The 12,205-nt window shown below is 40.8% G+C and overlaps 1 protein-coding gene across 1 annotated transcript in view; it reads left to right on the top strand.

Annotated features, from left to right (window-relative positions):
* C1R (complement C1r) overlaps positions 1-9,259 on the top strand; it is a 15,939-nt gene extending 6,680 nt beyond the window's left edge. Inside the window, exons 6-11 of the mRNA XM_072424692.1 lie at positions 2,537-2,684; positions 3,488-3,609; positions 4,628-4,706; positions 5,378-5,518; positions 6,099-6,173; positions 6,301-9,259. Coding sequence (XP_072280793.1) covers positions 2,537-2,684; positions 3,488-3,609; positions 4,628-4,706; positions 5,378-5,518; positions 6,099-6,173; positions 6,301-7,115 — 1,380 coding nt within the window. The 3' untranslated portion in view covers positions 7,116-9,259. The remainder of the gene's footprint in view (positions 1-2,536; positions 2,685-3,487; positions 3,610-4,627; positions 4,707-5,377; positions 5,519-6,098; positions 6,174-6,300) is intronic.
* The last annotated feature ends 2,946 nt before the right edge of the window (positions 9,260-12,205 follow it).

A 12,205-nucleotide genomic window follows, 5' to 3' on the forward strand; every position in this document is an offset into this window, starting at 1 on the left:
CCAATGTAAGGGGTATTATTCCCAATGACCACCAATGTAAAGGGTTTTGTTCCTAATGACCCCCAATGTAAGGGGTATTTTTCCCAATAACCACCAATGTAAGGGCTATTATTTCCATTGACCATCAATGATAGGGGTATATCCTAATGATCACCACTGTAAAGACATTCTTTAAAATAGGTTGTACATGTTCCTTCTACTATGCAAATTAAAAAAAAAAACAACAACAACACAGTGGTCTTAAAATAGATGTCCACACGATTAATGATTATTTTGCTATAATGAGTCTTTCTCCTACAGGGTACCATGGAACCCTTGGATTTCTCCAGAGGTTAATATTGGCACCTTGGGCAATGAGTAATATAGATATGTAGCCATTCACATCAGTTATCTTTTAATTTTTCTGTATAGAAGTCCTATTTTCCACTATTTCCCACTAACCACCAATGTAAAGGGCATTCTTCCACTGGTATGAAAATAGTCCCCATTACATCAGTGGGAGATTGGTCCTTCCATTAGTGGTCATTGGGAAGAATGGCCCTTACACTGGTGATCACCAATGATAGGCTATTTTTTTCTCCTATCACCTATGTAAAAAGCATTCTTACTAATGACAATGTAAGAAGAATTCTTTCCATCAACTGCCAGTTTAAGGGACATTCTTCCAGATGAACATAATCAATAGAGGGGTATTATTTCCACTGAGCACCAATGAAGGGCATTTCTTTTCATTGATCACCAATGGAGAGGTATTCTTTCCACTATTCACCAATGTAAGGGTCATCCTTCCCAATGACCACTAATGGAAGGACCATTCTCCCACTGATCACCAATGTAATGGGGACCATTTTCCTATCAGTGAATGGCTGTTCTTTCCTTCTACCACAAATGTAAAAAGCATTCTTCCTAACCTCGACCAATGTAAGGGGCATTCTTCCAATTGAACATCACCAATGGAGGGGTATTCTTTCCAATGACCACCAATAGAGGGCTATTCTTTCCACTGACCACCAGTGGGAGGGCTGTTCTTTTCATTGACCACCAATGGAGGGGTATTCTTTCCACTATTCACCAATGTAAGGGTCATTCTTCCCAATGACCACTAATGGAAGCACTATTCTCCCACTAATCACCAATGTAATGGGAATCATTTTCCTATCAATGAAAGCAACCATTGTATTGACCATCTATAGAAATGGTCATCTGGTTCAATTTATTATCCCACAAATGTACCATAAACTGTATATAGTAATTATTAGCTTGGGGTCCATCAAGACCTTCTAGGCATTTGAAGGGTTCCCCTGTATTAAAAAGGTCAAGAAATGCTGTGATTGAAGATACTATCAGACTATAATATCTGAGACAAAAGTGGACACACTCAAATTCCAAATCTAGAGACAAATGGAACCTATTCAGGTCATGGGGGATTCTGTCTTCTGGAGAGGGACATTATTATTATGTAAATATAATTGTTTTGGGCTAATATATTTTTTCAGTGACAAAAGACAGGAAAAGTACCAAGAGGCCAGGTCACAGTTCAATAAACATAACAGTTAGTAAATGATTGATTAATTTCCATTGAATTTGGCCGTGACTTTCGTCTGATAAACTTGAAAAAAGTAAAAAACAATGAACGTAAATAAAACAAGCTGGAAGAGCTTGAATAATGTAGAGGTACATGTTAAATAGATGACATTTGTTTGATCTGTATATTTTAATGATTATTATTATTATTATTATTATTATTATTAATAAAGAGTATTTATTTAGCGCCAACAAATTATGCAGCGCTCTACAATTAATAAGGGTTGCAAATGACAGACAGATACAGGCAGTGACACAGGAGGAGGAGAGGACCCTGCCCCGAAGAGCTTACAATCTAGGAGGTGGGGGAAGCAGCACACAATAGTGCTTGCTTATAGTCATCACCAGTGATATATGTAGCAAGGTGACAATGTAGAAGGTGACAATCCCATACCAGGAAGAACCTAACCAAGGAATCCTGGCAGGGGGACCAGGTATTATTTTATCATTGTATCAAATACGAAGCCCAACAGACAAATGGCGGAGCTTACCTGGCAAGGGTCCTTGTTTGGACCCTGCTTGTTACACGGTCACAATTCCCTGACCCCGTCTCCCAAATGTGCTCCTAGGTTGTCAAACAGGCTTTTAATAAAGTGGCCAAAATGCATTGCATAGGAATCAATTGTTGTCACCATCCTTAGAAATGCCAGGCTGCCAATATAAAGTGGAGGGCAATATGTCCCTTACTGTATTTTGCTGCAGTTTTTTTTACTCCCGTGCCACATAGAATGGAAACTCTCCAAAGACTGCACTTTAGATAGTATTACAGAATACCCTGAGCAATTCATATCAACCCAAAATCACATAGAATGCAAGGACACCTTTATGGCCAATTTGATTGGAAAACTATTTTTATTTTTCGAGGACAAAGAGGGAACTGAACCCACACTCCTAAAGCTGTAAGGTAAGTGCCAACCACTTGTGGCTCTAATCATCCTATCTCTGTGTTCAGGTGTTTGGAGGCAAAACCTTGCTGGGTACTTATTGTGGTCAGAAGTCTCCTGGAACCCTAAAGACCTTGAGCAACAACGTGGACATTCTGTTCCACACTGACGATTCCGGTGACAGCAAAGGGTGGAAACTACACTACACAACAAAAGGTAAGACCCGCATTGTCTCTTCTTTAAGTTTACATACATAATTGATATTCTTGGCTTGTCTGCTTCGTGATAGAATGTCCCCACATCTCACCTATCAATAGTAGGCACCTGTCTTTGAAGACTTTAAGAAATCTTTTAAAAACTGGACAAAAATGCTTTGCACGCTGCTCTTGTTCAATTATATGAATGGCTAGGTATTATTATTATTACACAGTATTTATATAGCACCAACATATTACGCAGCACTTTACAAAGTCTATAGTCATATTACTAATTGTAACCCAAAAGAGCTCACAATCTAATGTCCCTCACATAGTCATTAATGCAATCTAGGGTAATTTTTTGGGGGGAAGCCGAATACCCTAACTGAATGTTTTTGGGAAGAAACCACACAAAGACGGGGAGAACCTGCAAACTCTAGTGTCCTGGTCGAGATTGGAACCCAGAACCTAGCGCTGAAAAGGAAAAGGAGTGCTAATCTCTAAGCCGACATGCTGCCCAAAAGAATGAACCAATTTCCATTTTTGTTACCCAGAAACAGAGACAATCAGGAGCCACAGTTGATACCCCTATACTTTGTAAATTGATCATCCCTGCTCTAACAAAAGATAAAAGTAATTTTGCCTAAGCAGTCCAATGGGTAAAAATATTTTAAAATAACATCTAGTCACAATGAAATCAGTGTCCTCCTGAAGCCCAAAAGGCTGATTTCCAGGAAAAGGCAAGTGTTAAGAAAAAAATTGCAACTTGTAGCAATACATCTTCTATTCTGGATTCCTAAAATCTAATTTATTATTCTCCAGCTGTCAGATGCCCAATGCCGGTCCCCCAGGATGCATTTTCTATGATCAGTCCAGTGCAGAAAGAGTATCAGATGAGAGATTATATCGTGGTGACTTGCAAAATAGGATATCAGCTCATGGAGGTCAGTAAAAAGGTTTGACACTGTGCTATGTTATTCTCTATAATTGGGGTGCTAACGTGATTTCAAGGCAATGCATGCTTAACAAAATTCCTACTTTGGCTCAGCTCTCAATGCTTTAATGGGGTTCATTTTCCCCTAATGGCTTCTTCATTAGGTAGAATACAAGAAGGCGGTGTCTTCATGATGGCCATGTGTAGGAGACATAAATACTTTTGGGAATTGTAATGTTTATGCTCGTCTGACCATCACCCCTATTTATATAGCCAAAAGTATATGGAAATCATACGGTTATTGCTACAGTACACAAAGACAACTGAACTCTTCCAGCATTTGGTAGCAGTTTGGTGAAGGTCCTTTTCTGTGTGTACAAAGCCAGTTCTATAAAGACACGGCTTAATAAGTTTGGTGTTGATGAACTTGAGTGAGCTTCCCAGAGCCCTCTGACCTCAACCCTACTGAACACCTTTTGGATGACCTGGAATGCCATTCGTGAGCCAAATCTTTTCAGACAACACCAGTACTTGACCTCACAAATGCTTTTTTTTCATTTGCAAACTCCCTCAGACACACTCTAAAATTTTGTGGAAACTCTTTTAAAAATTCAGGGTCTGGTATACCTGCAAAGTGGGACCAGCTTTATAAAAATGGCCATGGTGATGGAATGGAATGTCCAACAAGCTCCAATAGCTGTAATGGTTGATGAAGATGAAAGGTTATTCCTCATTGGCCATCTTAAATAAAAAGCAATATATGCTTGTTTGGTGATCCAAAGCTTTTAAAAAGCCACTGGAGGACTAATTAACACCCATAATATGGTGCTAAGGGTTTGGATGTGCACCACAGAAAGCATCTCAGCAACTATGCTTAAATCCATGCTCCCTAAATTTTACATTTGGTAAAAAGCTAAAAAGTTCAGGAAACACAATAATATGAGGTTTGCTTTCAACCAACAACATTCTAGAATGCAAAGTACTGCAGTTGACGTATTATATGTACATCTCTTGTCTTTCTCCTGCAGAACAACAAGGAACTGAACACTTTCACTGCCCTGTGTCAGAAAGACGGGACCTGGCACCGACCTATGCCTCGATGCCAAAGTAAGGCCACTGCCAGCTAACGCTGCTGTCCTTGTCAGTTCTAGCTTTTGTTTCCATTCACACCTTTCAGTTTCAAACACACTGATGTGCATTTACATCTGAAGGTGATGCATTTTGTTGCATAATGCAACTCACATTGCAACCAGAAATGAGTATGATCGGCTTTGGGAAACAATCCAGAACCTGAGATTTTGGTTAAATCCCTGATAACTCCTGCCCACACCTTCCCCCTATTGCAGTGACGTGGCACCATATTTGGCAAAGTTCTCACCTTGCCCTATGGCTGGTGCACATCTGACCGTCACATACTTTGAACCTAGCATCATATACTCTATATATTTGCATGGTAAGGGCATAATAAATACAATGCAAATATATTTCCTTCCAAAGATCCTTCCATCGATAATGCCATCATCTTCCATTCCCTCGTAGAAAAATTGGTGCCAACTTTGTTTAGGGTCAACTTGTACTTTCTGAAATGCTGGCTTAGAGATTATGAATTACTGAGAGGTTAACTATAAGGTGTGACTTTCTTTCACAATATTATTAATATATTTTTGTTATTTGGTTCAGTAACATTTTCTGTTGTACTGCTTTGGCATTATTAGCGCCAATCTGTGTTGTCCCCCCTCCATGTCACAATTAGCTTTACATCTCTCTTTCCTTTGCAGTTGTGAGCTGTAAGAGTCCAGGCAACCTACGCAATGGTCAGTACACCTTCCTCACTGAGCCAGATGGACTGACGTACCTGTCCGCCATCACCTACAGTTGTAACGAGCCATTCTACAAAATGGTGACTCAGAGAGACAGCGGTATGTACAATATGGTCAACTTTGTTCTAAGGGGGTTTGACAACAGACAAAAGGCTAGTAGTGTTGAGGTTAGAGCACATTTCCAGAGTATATGTCTGTTGGATCGCTCATGGTCATCATATTTTTTGCAGATAAAATGCCCAATTTTCTGTGACTGTGTTCCATGACTCCCAATCGCAGCCATTGTTGGTCAGTTGCGCTGGCCATCTTTTTTTTCATAAAGGCTTTCTTTAATTGGAGACAAGCTCTGGCCTGGCTAAAGGGGATGACTAGGAGGGTTGAGGTCAGATGGGGGGGTTGGAACAGGCATTCTTGGATGGCTCTTTGCAGTTGACAACTATCCAGCCACTTGGCTTCCCCAACCATTTCATCATTTGGCAATAATGAACAGATTGCTACCATCCCCATACGGCAGCTCAACCATTGGCGTGGTTCATGACCATGAGTAAGCAGTAACCACACCGCAATCTCACCACCAATCTGAATGGGGTACAGCTTTTGACGTGATACTGAATACTTCACTATGTATTTCCAGGATGTCCTTCTGCCTGTAGTAATATCATGTTTGTATGATCTCCAGCTGTGTTCACATGTTCAGAAGATCGAGTCTGGAAGGATGAGAATGGCGGAGTTCATATTCCCATCTGTGTTCCAGGTAGGTGCAAAAAATTTCTTTGATTAGGTTATTTTAATTGGTATGTTAACCCTAGAATGGCATGTATGGTACACAATTCCATTGTTCCTTATATCATGTGACTAAAAGAAAGCCCCTTTGCCCACAGTGTGTGGAAAGCCATCGAATCCCGTCACCGGATACAGTCGTATTATCAAAGGTGAGATAGCAAGATCGGGCAGCTTCCCATGGCAAGTGTTGGTGAACAAACACGGGCGCGGTGGTGGAATTCTGATAGGAGAGTACTGGGTGATGACGGCTGCCCACGTGATAAGACCAAAGAAGGATAAAGAGGTGTCAGATGATAACAATGACAATGACGCCAACGGCCTACATGTTTTCCTCGGTGACACAAATGTAGAGAAGCTGATAGAACGGGGCCATTTAGCCATTCAGGAAGTATTTGTGCACCCAGGTTACACCATGCACAGCCATGACCACGACATTGCTCTGATTCGTCTGAGAGACCCAGTCATCATGGACAATAACACCTCTCCAATCTGTTTACCCCAAGACGGTGAAGAGTCTGTTTATGAAGCCGATAGCATGGGCTACGTCAGTGGATTTGGAGTGACGGAGAGGCAAAGGATCTCCAATGACCTGCGTTATGTGGCCTTGCCCATCGTTAACGGGGTCAAATGTCTGAAACAGCTCCAAGAGAAGCAAAAGGGGCAATCTCCTAACAGTGATATCGGACGGGAAAGGTTCACAGAGAACATGTTCTGTGCTGGCTTTGCAGAAGATAAGCTAAGGCAGAAAGACTCATGCCAAGGAGACAGCGGGGGGCCTTTTACCAGACAAATTGAGGAGAAGTGGGTGGCTACGGGTATCGTGTCCTGGGGTATTGGCTGTGGCATTGGCTATGGGTATTACACCAAAGTCCTAAACTACGTTGATTGGATTAAAGGCCATATGAACAGTTAGATTATAAGGAAAATCATAAATTGATGGCTTTTTAAGTTGGACCTATCAATAAAGCTTTTTAAATTTATTGCCACAATTGGGCAAAAGCGGCATCACAAGGTGACATTGTCAATCATTTGATTGCCATAATCCAGTTTACCCTGAAATCTAAATTCCAACATAGCCTAAATTCTTCAGGTTTGTACACTTCAAATGCTGTAATGCACTATGCACATCTCAAAGGGTTCCCAAGGTGCCAACATTGTACTGTAGCATGCTAAAGCGGTACATGGTGTGTTCAATCCATGAACATCATTTAATTTCCAAAACACAGCTTACCTGGAGCTTGCGCAAATGTCTAAATTCCAAAGTAGCCTAGATTCTGTCCAACCTGGAGATAGTTTCAGACACCTCAGACCCATGATGCATCATGCCCATCTCAGTGGGTTTCCAAGGTGCCAAGGTTGCACTGTGGGATCCTGAAGAAGTACATGGTGTGTTCCATCTCATGAACATCATTTTTTTGCCATGATTCATGTAAGCTCCCGAAATGTCCAAATTCCAAGGTAGCCTAGATTCTGTCCAACTTAAAGATAGGATTGGACACCTCAGATGCCATAATTCACCATGCCCATCCTATTGAGTTCCCACGGTGCCAAAATTTGCACTGTGGGTTACTGAAGCAGTACATGCTGTGTTCCATCTCATGGACATGATTTGATCGCCATGATTCAACTCACCCTGTAGCTCCCAAAATGTCTAGATTCCAGGGCACCCCAGGTTCTGTCCAAGCTGGAAGTAAGTTTGGACAAGTCAGACCCCATAATGCACCATGTCCATGTCAGTGGGTTCCCAAGGTGCCAACCTTAAGCTGTGGGATTCTAAAGTGGTACATGTTGTGCTATATCTTAAAATAACACTTGATAGCCATGTTTCAGCTTACCCTGCAGCTCACACAGTCTAAATTTCAACATAGCCTAAATTCTGTCAAGCTGTCAACTCTGTCTTTGCCGATATTCCAGGTAGTTGTCAGCCTTTAATGTGTTCTCACCTGTAGGACCACCGAGAGGAGACCAGAGTGGAGTTCTGTAGTCCAGTGGGGGAGAACTGAGATATTGCTTACAGCACTTTGGACAGTACAAGGCCACTTTACAATGACCTGGCTACCCTTTATTTTGATATCTTATCTTACTGCATTGGCCACCCAGACACTTTTCCCAAACTTGCATATAGTAAGGACCCCTGCTATCCCACTAAGCTCAATGAGGGGTTTTAACACCTTAAGGGGTCCTTGTCACAAAATATACAGCAGTCAGCATTTCCACAGGTTGCTGGTTGTCTAAGTCCTCTCTTGGGATGAGGTATGCAAATTCCATGATGGGTGAATGTCAGGATGGTAGAGTGGTTGTTCCTAGGCAGGCTGCATTTGCACAACTGATACTGAACCTCTATGATTGACACAACTGAAATCCAATAAATGAAAAAGGGGGGGCCAGGGACAATCAGGCTGGGGAGGGTGGAACCAGATGAGACTGGACATCCTCCAGCCAGGGAACCAGTTGGGCTTTGTTGCAGCTTCTAATGATCATTCTGCGATGAATACAAAAAAGCCTGTAACTTAGCATTAATTTCCTAATATTGATGCCTTTGGGCACTAAGTCAGGGGAAATGTCCAATAATGCCATAGGCAAAAAACCCAATGGAGATCCAAACCATTCTGGGCTCAGACAAATCTTGCTTGGTCTTTTATGTATTTTAGTTCAGCAGCCGCTATGCAAGACCCAATTATACCTGCACTATATGTATCAAGGGCTGTCATTGCTTCAACATTTATGCATTGGTGCATGTTTACATTGCCCATCACTGGGCACTCCTTTTTTATTTCAACAAGCTGCCCGGTGCTCTACAGTGGTGCAAAAACCAGACCCACACTATTGTTGGCACTGTATGGCAACACATTATACTGCTTGGTCTTGGGGTGCCAATGGCAATGGCATGCCAACTCATGAGAGCAACCACACGCTTTGGTACCATACCAACCTAACCATATATTGGTACCATACCAACCTAAATATGTGCTCGGGCCCTTAATCTGCATACATTTTTTGTATTTGGTTGTACTATATGGAAGTAATGTTCAATAAAATTTTGGGTAAAAAGTCCAATCTCAGACAATGTTCTTTTCCCGTTGGTTCTATTTGAGAAAATTCTGCTAGATGTGACTACACAAGTCAAGCTTTTGATTGAACATCCCATTATGGTCAGGCCTGGGCAATACTCAACGTAGCTAATGGTGGGCCCCAGTGCAGACCTGACTTGGGGCCCCCTGATCAAAATGACTTGGTGTCTCCGTGGATGCCCCTGTTGGCTAAGGTTGGTCTGGGCCCTTGGCACCCCCTAGGTCCACCCCTGAGCCTGGCATATGTTGGTCTTCAACAAGAAACCTTAAAATTCTCATGTAAGTAGGGACTAATAATGCCTCTTTTGGGACTTTAAGATGGGAGAACGGTATTCGATAACCTACACTGGAACAGCACTATTATCAGGAGAATATTCTCATTCATCCTCATTCCCAGCCTTGTAACATATGTGAACCCAAGAAAAAGCAGCTGACCATTTCATTTCTCCAAATACTTGTTGAGCCTGCCAAAATTCAGGTACCTTGCCATTTCCTGTGGAGTGAAAATGTTTGTAGTCCTCATCACAACCTAGGGCAAGGATACTACACCCTTCATTGCCATCAGTCTGTTTTTACCACTCTTTTTACAGGTTAAAGTGTTTTGTAGTTTGAGTTGGATGTGATAGTTTACTTGCTTTTAAATGATTTGCATGGTGCAATATTGTTGGACATCAGTAAGAAGTTTGTTACACACTTTATATGAGGACACAGCGCCACCTACTGAAGTGACTGGACAATTGCTCAAGACCTCCTCACCATCTCCAGGGCCCTAATAGACAGAATGGCGGGGGCACATGGAGCTGGAAGGATGTGCATGCAGTGGTTCCCCCACTATTTTCCCAAGGCACCATTTTGTTTAATACAATCCCTTCCAGGTAGTAATTGTGCACAAATACCAGGCACATAAAAATGCTGACTGTATAGATTTTCTACATGAAGAAAGAAAAGGTGAGGATATACCCCTGGTGCATAACAGATACATGCAACATTAAGCTGGCCCAACAGTTAATGGTCAGAGCACTGTGAAAGGTATTTCCATCCTTATCTGTGCCCATGCCCTTATATGTTTTTTATTAGCTGTTAGATCTGATTATTTTCACTGGTTAGATGTTTGAAACACAAACAGTATATTCATCTGAACATTAATTGTCAAAAGCTTATTGGAAAAAGTAAATAAAACTGGCCAATCAAATATAAAGTTGCATTTGTTCTTCAGTCCATGTGCAAGGTGGAAACATTGGGCCTGATTTATTAAAGCTTTCCAAGGCTAGAAAGTATAAAATGAAATCAGTGTAGCTGGGTGTTTAAGCAAACCTGGAATCGATTTCTTATAAGTAAGTTGCTATTTGTTAGCAAATGTTTACAATGTTTTGTTAAATCAGGCCCAATGTGTGCAAACTGTTTATGTGCACTGAGGTTTGCCATTCCTGGGTTCGTAGCAGCAGTTTGCCGCTGCAATCGTGAAAGATGCCTTAAATTCCTTTTCCTTTAGTATATTTAATTCTTCCATAGAGCAAGATTAACTTGCAAGTTAGCAGTCTGGTGTTCCCTTGTTCAGTTTTATACAATCTTGGAAATACTAAGTGACTCCCTCTATACCTCAAAAATATTCCAATATGTTAACATTTCAGTTGCAAATATTATGACTAAACTGAAGTCAGATATAAAAGATCACTTTTCAATCTGGTAATGTATGTAATAAACATATTTAAATGGATTTCAAGATACACATAGCAATAATAAAAAAAAAATTAAAAGAAAAAGTTTAAAAAGTAAAATAAAACAAATTAAAAAATGTCCAACCCCCTCTATCAGATATATATGCAATTATGTACATAAACACAAGCAACAGGGGCTAGTAAGGGGCTAGAAGAAGTGAACTACGTTGCTAGTGAATAAAATAATACTAAGGACCTCTCTGCTTCTGGCTAAATGTGGGTTCTTCCCCTTAGACATTTACATTTGATTCAACTTCTGCTCCATCTTGATGAGTCATACTGTCTGTACAGACCGAGTCTAAGAAGGTTCCATATATACCTAAGTAGAAACTGATCTGCAGTACTTATTTTAACTGAAAAATACAGTAAAATGCTTTGACTCAAATATAAACCTAAGAAACAAAATGCAGCCATCTTGACTAGCAATCAAAACAGTCATTCATAGAAAGGCAGAGATTTATTTAAAAGAAACATTTATTTAAAAGAAGCATACAAAAAAAAAGTTTGTTACTCACTTTATATGAGTACACAGCGCCATCTACTGATGTGACCCAAGTGTAAATCAGAATTCTTTTTCTATTGGCCTTTTGTAGGGAAAAAAAGCTGTTTACATTCCAGTATTTATGCTATGTTATGCATAAAGCAATATTTGAATCTGAAGTAGGAAAGAGTAAGATCTATGCAAATAGATATACAAATACATAACTAATCCAACATGTTACAAGTAAGACAACTGTAAAATGTGGGGTTTCCTATCACTCTTTGTCCCAGCAGTCATGCGAGAGGGTGAAAATCCCAAGTGGGGACAAGAGAATGTTAAACAAAATTCTAACCACCTCCTATTCTATTCTTGCAGCAGAAGTCTGACATGCCCCTTTGCTGAGAGATGCCTTCAGAAAAGTTGCTGATTGGAGAGTTCTAGCTTTGACACACAGGGGGCGTTTTAGACCACTGCAGAGAGACCACTGCTTCTGCATAGAGTGCAAGTGCAGTTCTCAGCAGTAGCGGCAGGCTCTTCTAGGCAGGTAGTAGCTAAAATTTTAATTTATACCAAAACTTGGGCTTTAAGAATACCCTATACTTTAGTGTTTTCCTTCTAAAGCCCGGATGATTTGCTGAAGAAGTAAGGCCACATCTTTTTCTCCATTACCCACCTCATGTTTAGGGCTCTTGTACAGTAACATTCAGTTTTCCCTTCAAAAAACAAGAACAAA

Source organism: Pyxicephalus adspersus, chromosome 10, assembly GCF_032062135.1.
Source record: "Pyxicephalus adspersus chromosome 10, UCB_Pads_2.0, whole genome shotgun sequence".
In the NCBI taxonomy this organism is placed as follows: Eukaryota; Metazoa; Chordata; class Amphibia; order Anura; family Pyxicephalidae; genus Pyxicephalus; species Pyxicephalus adspersus.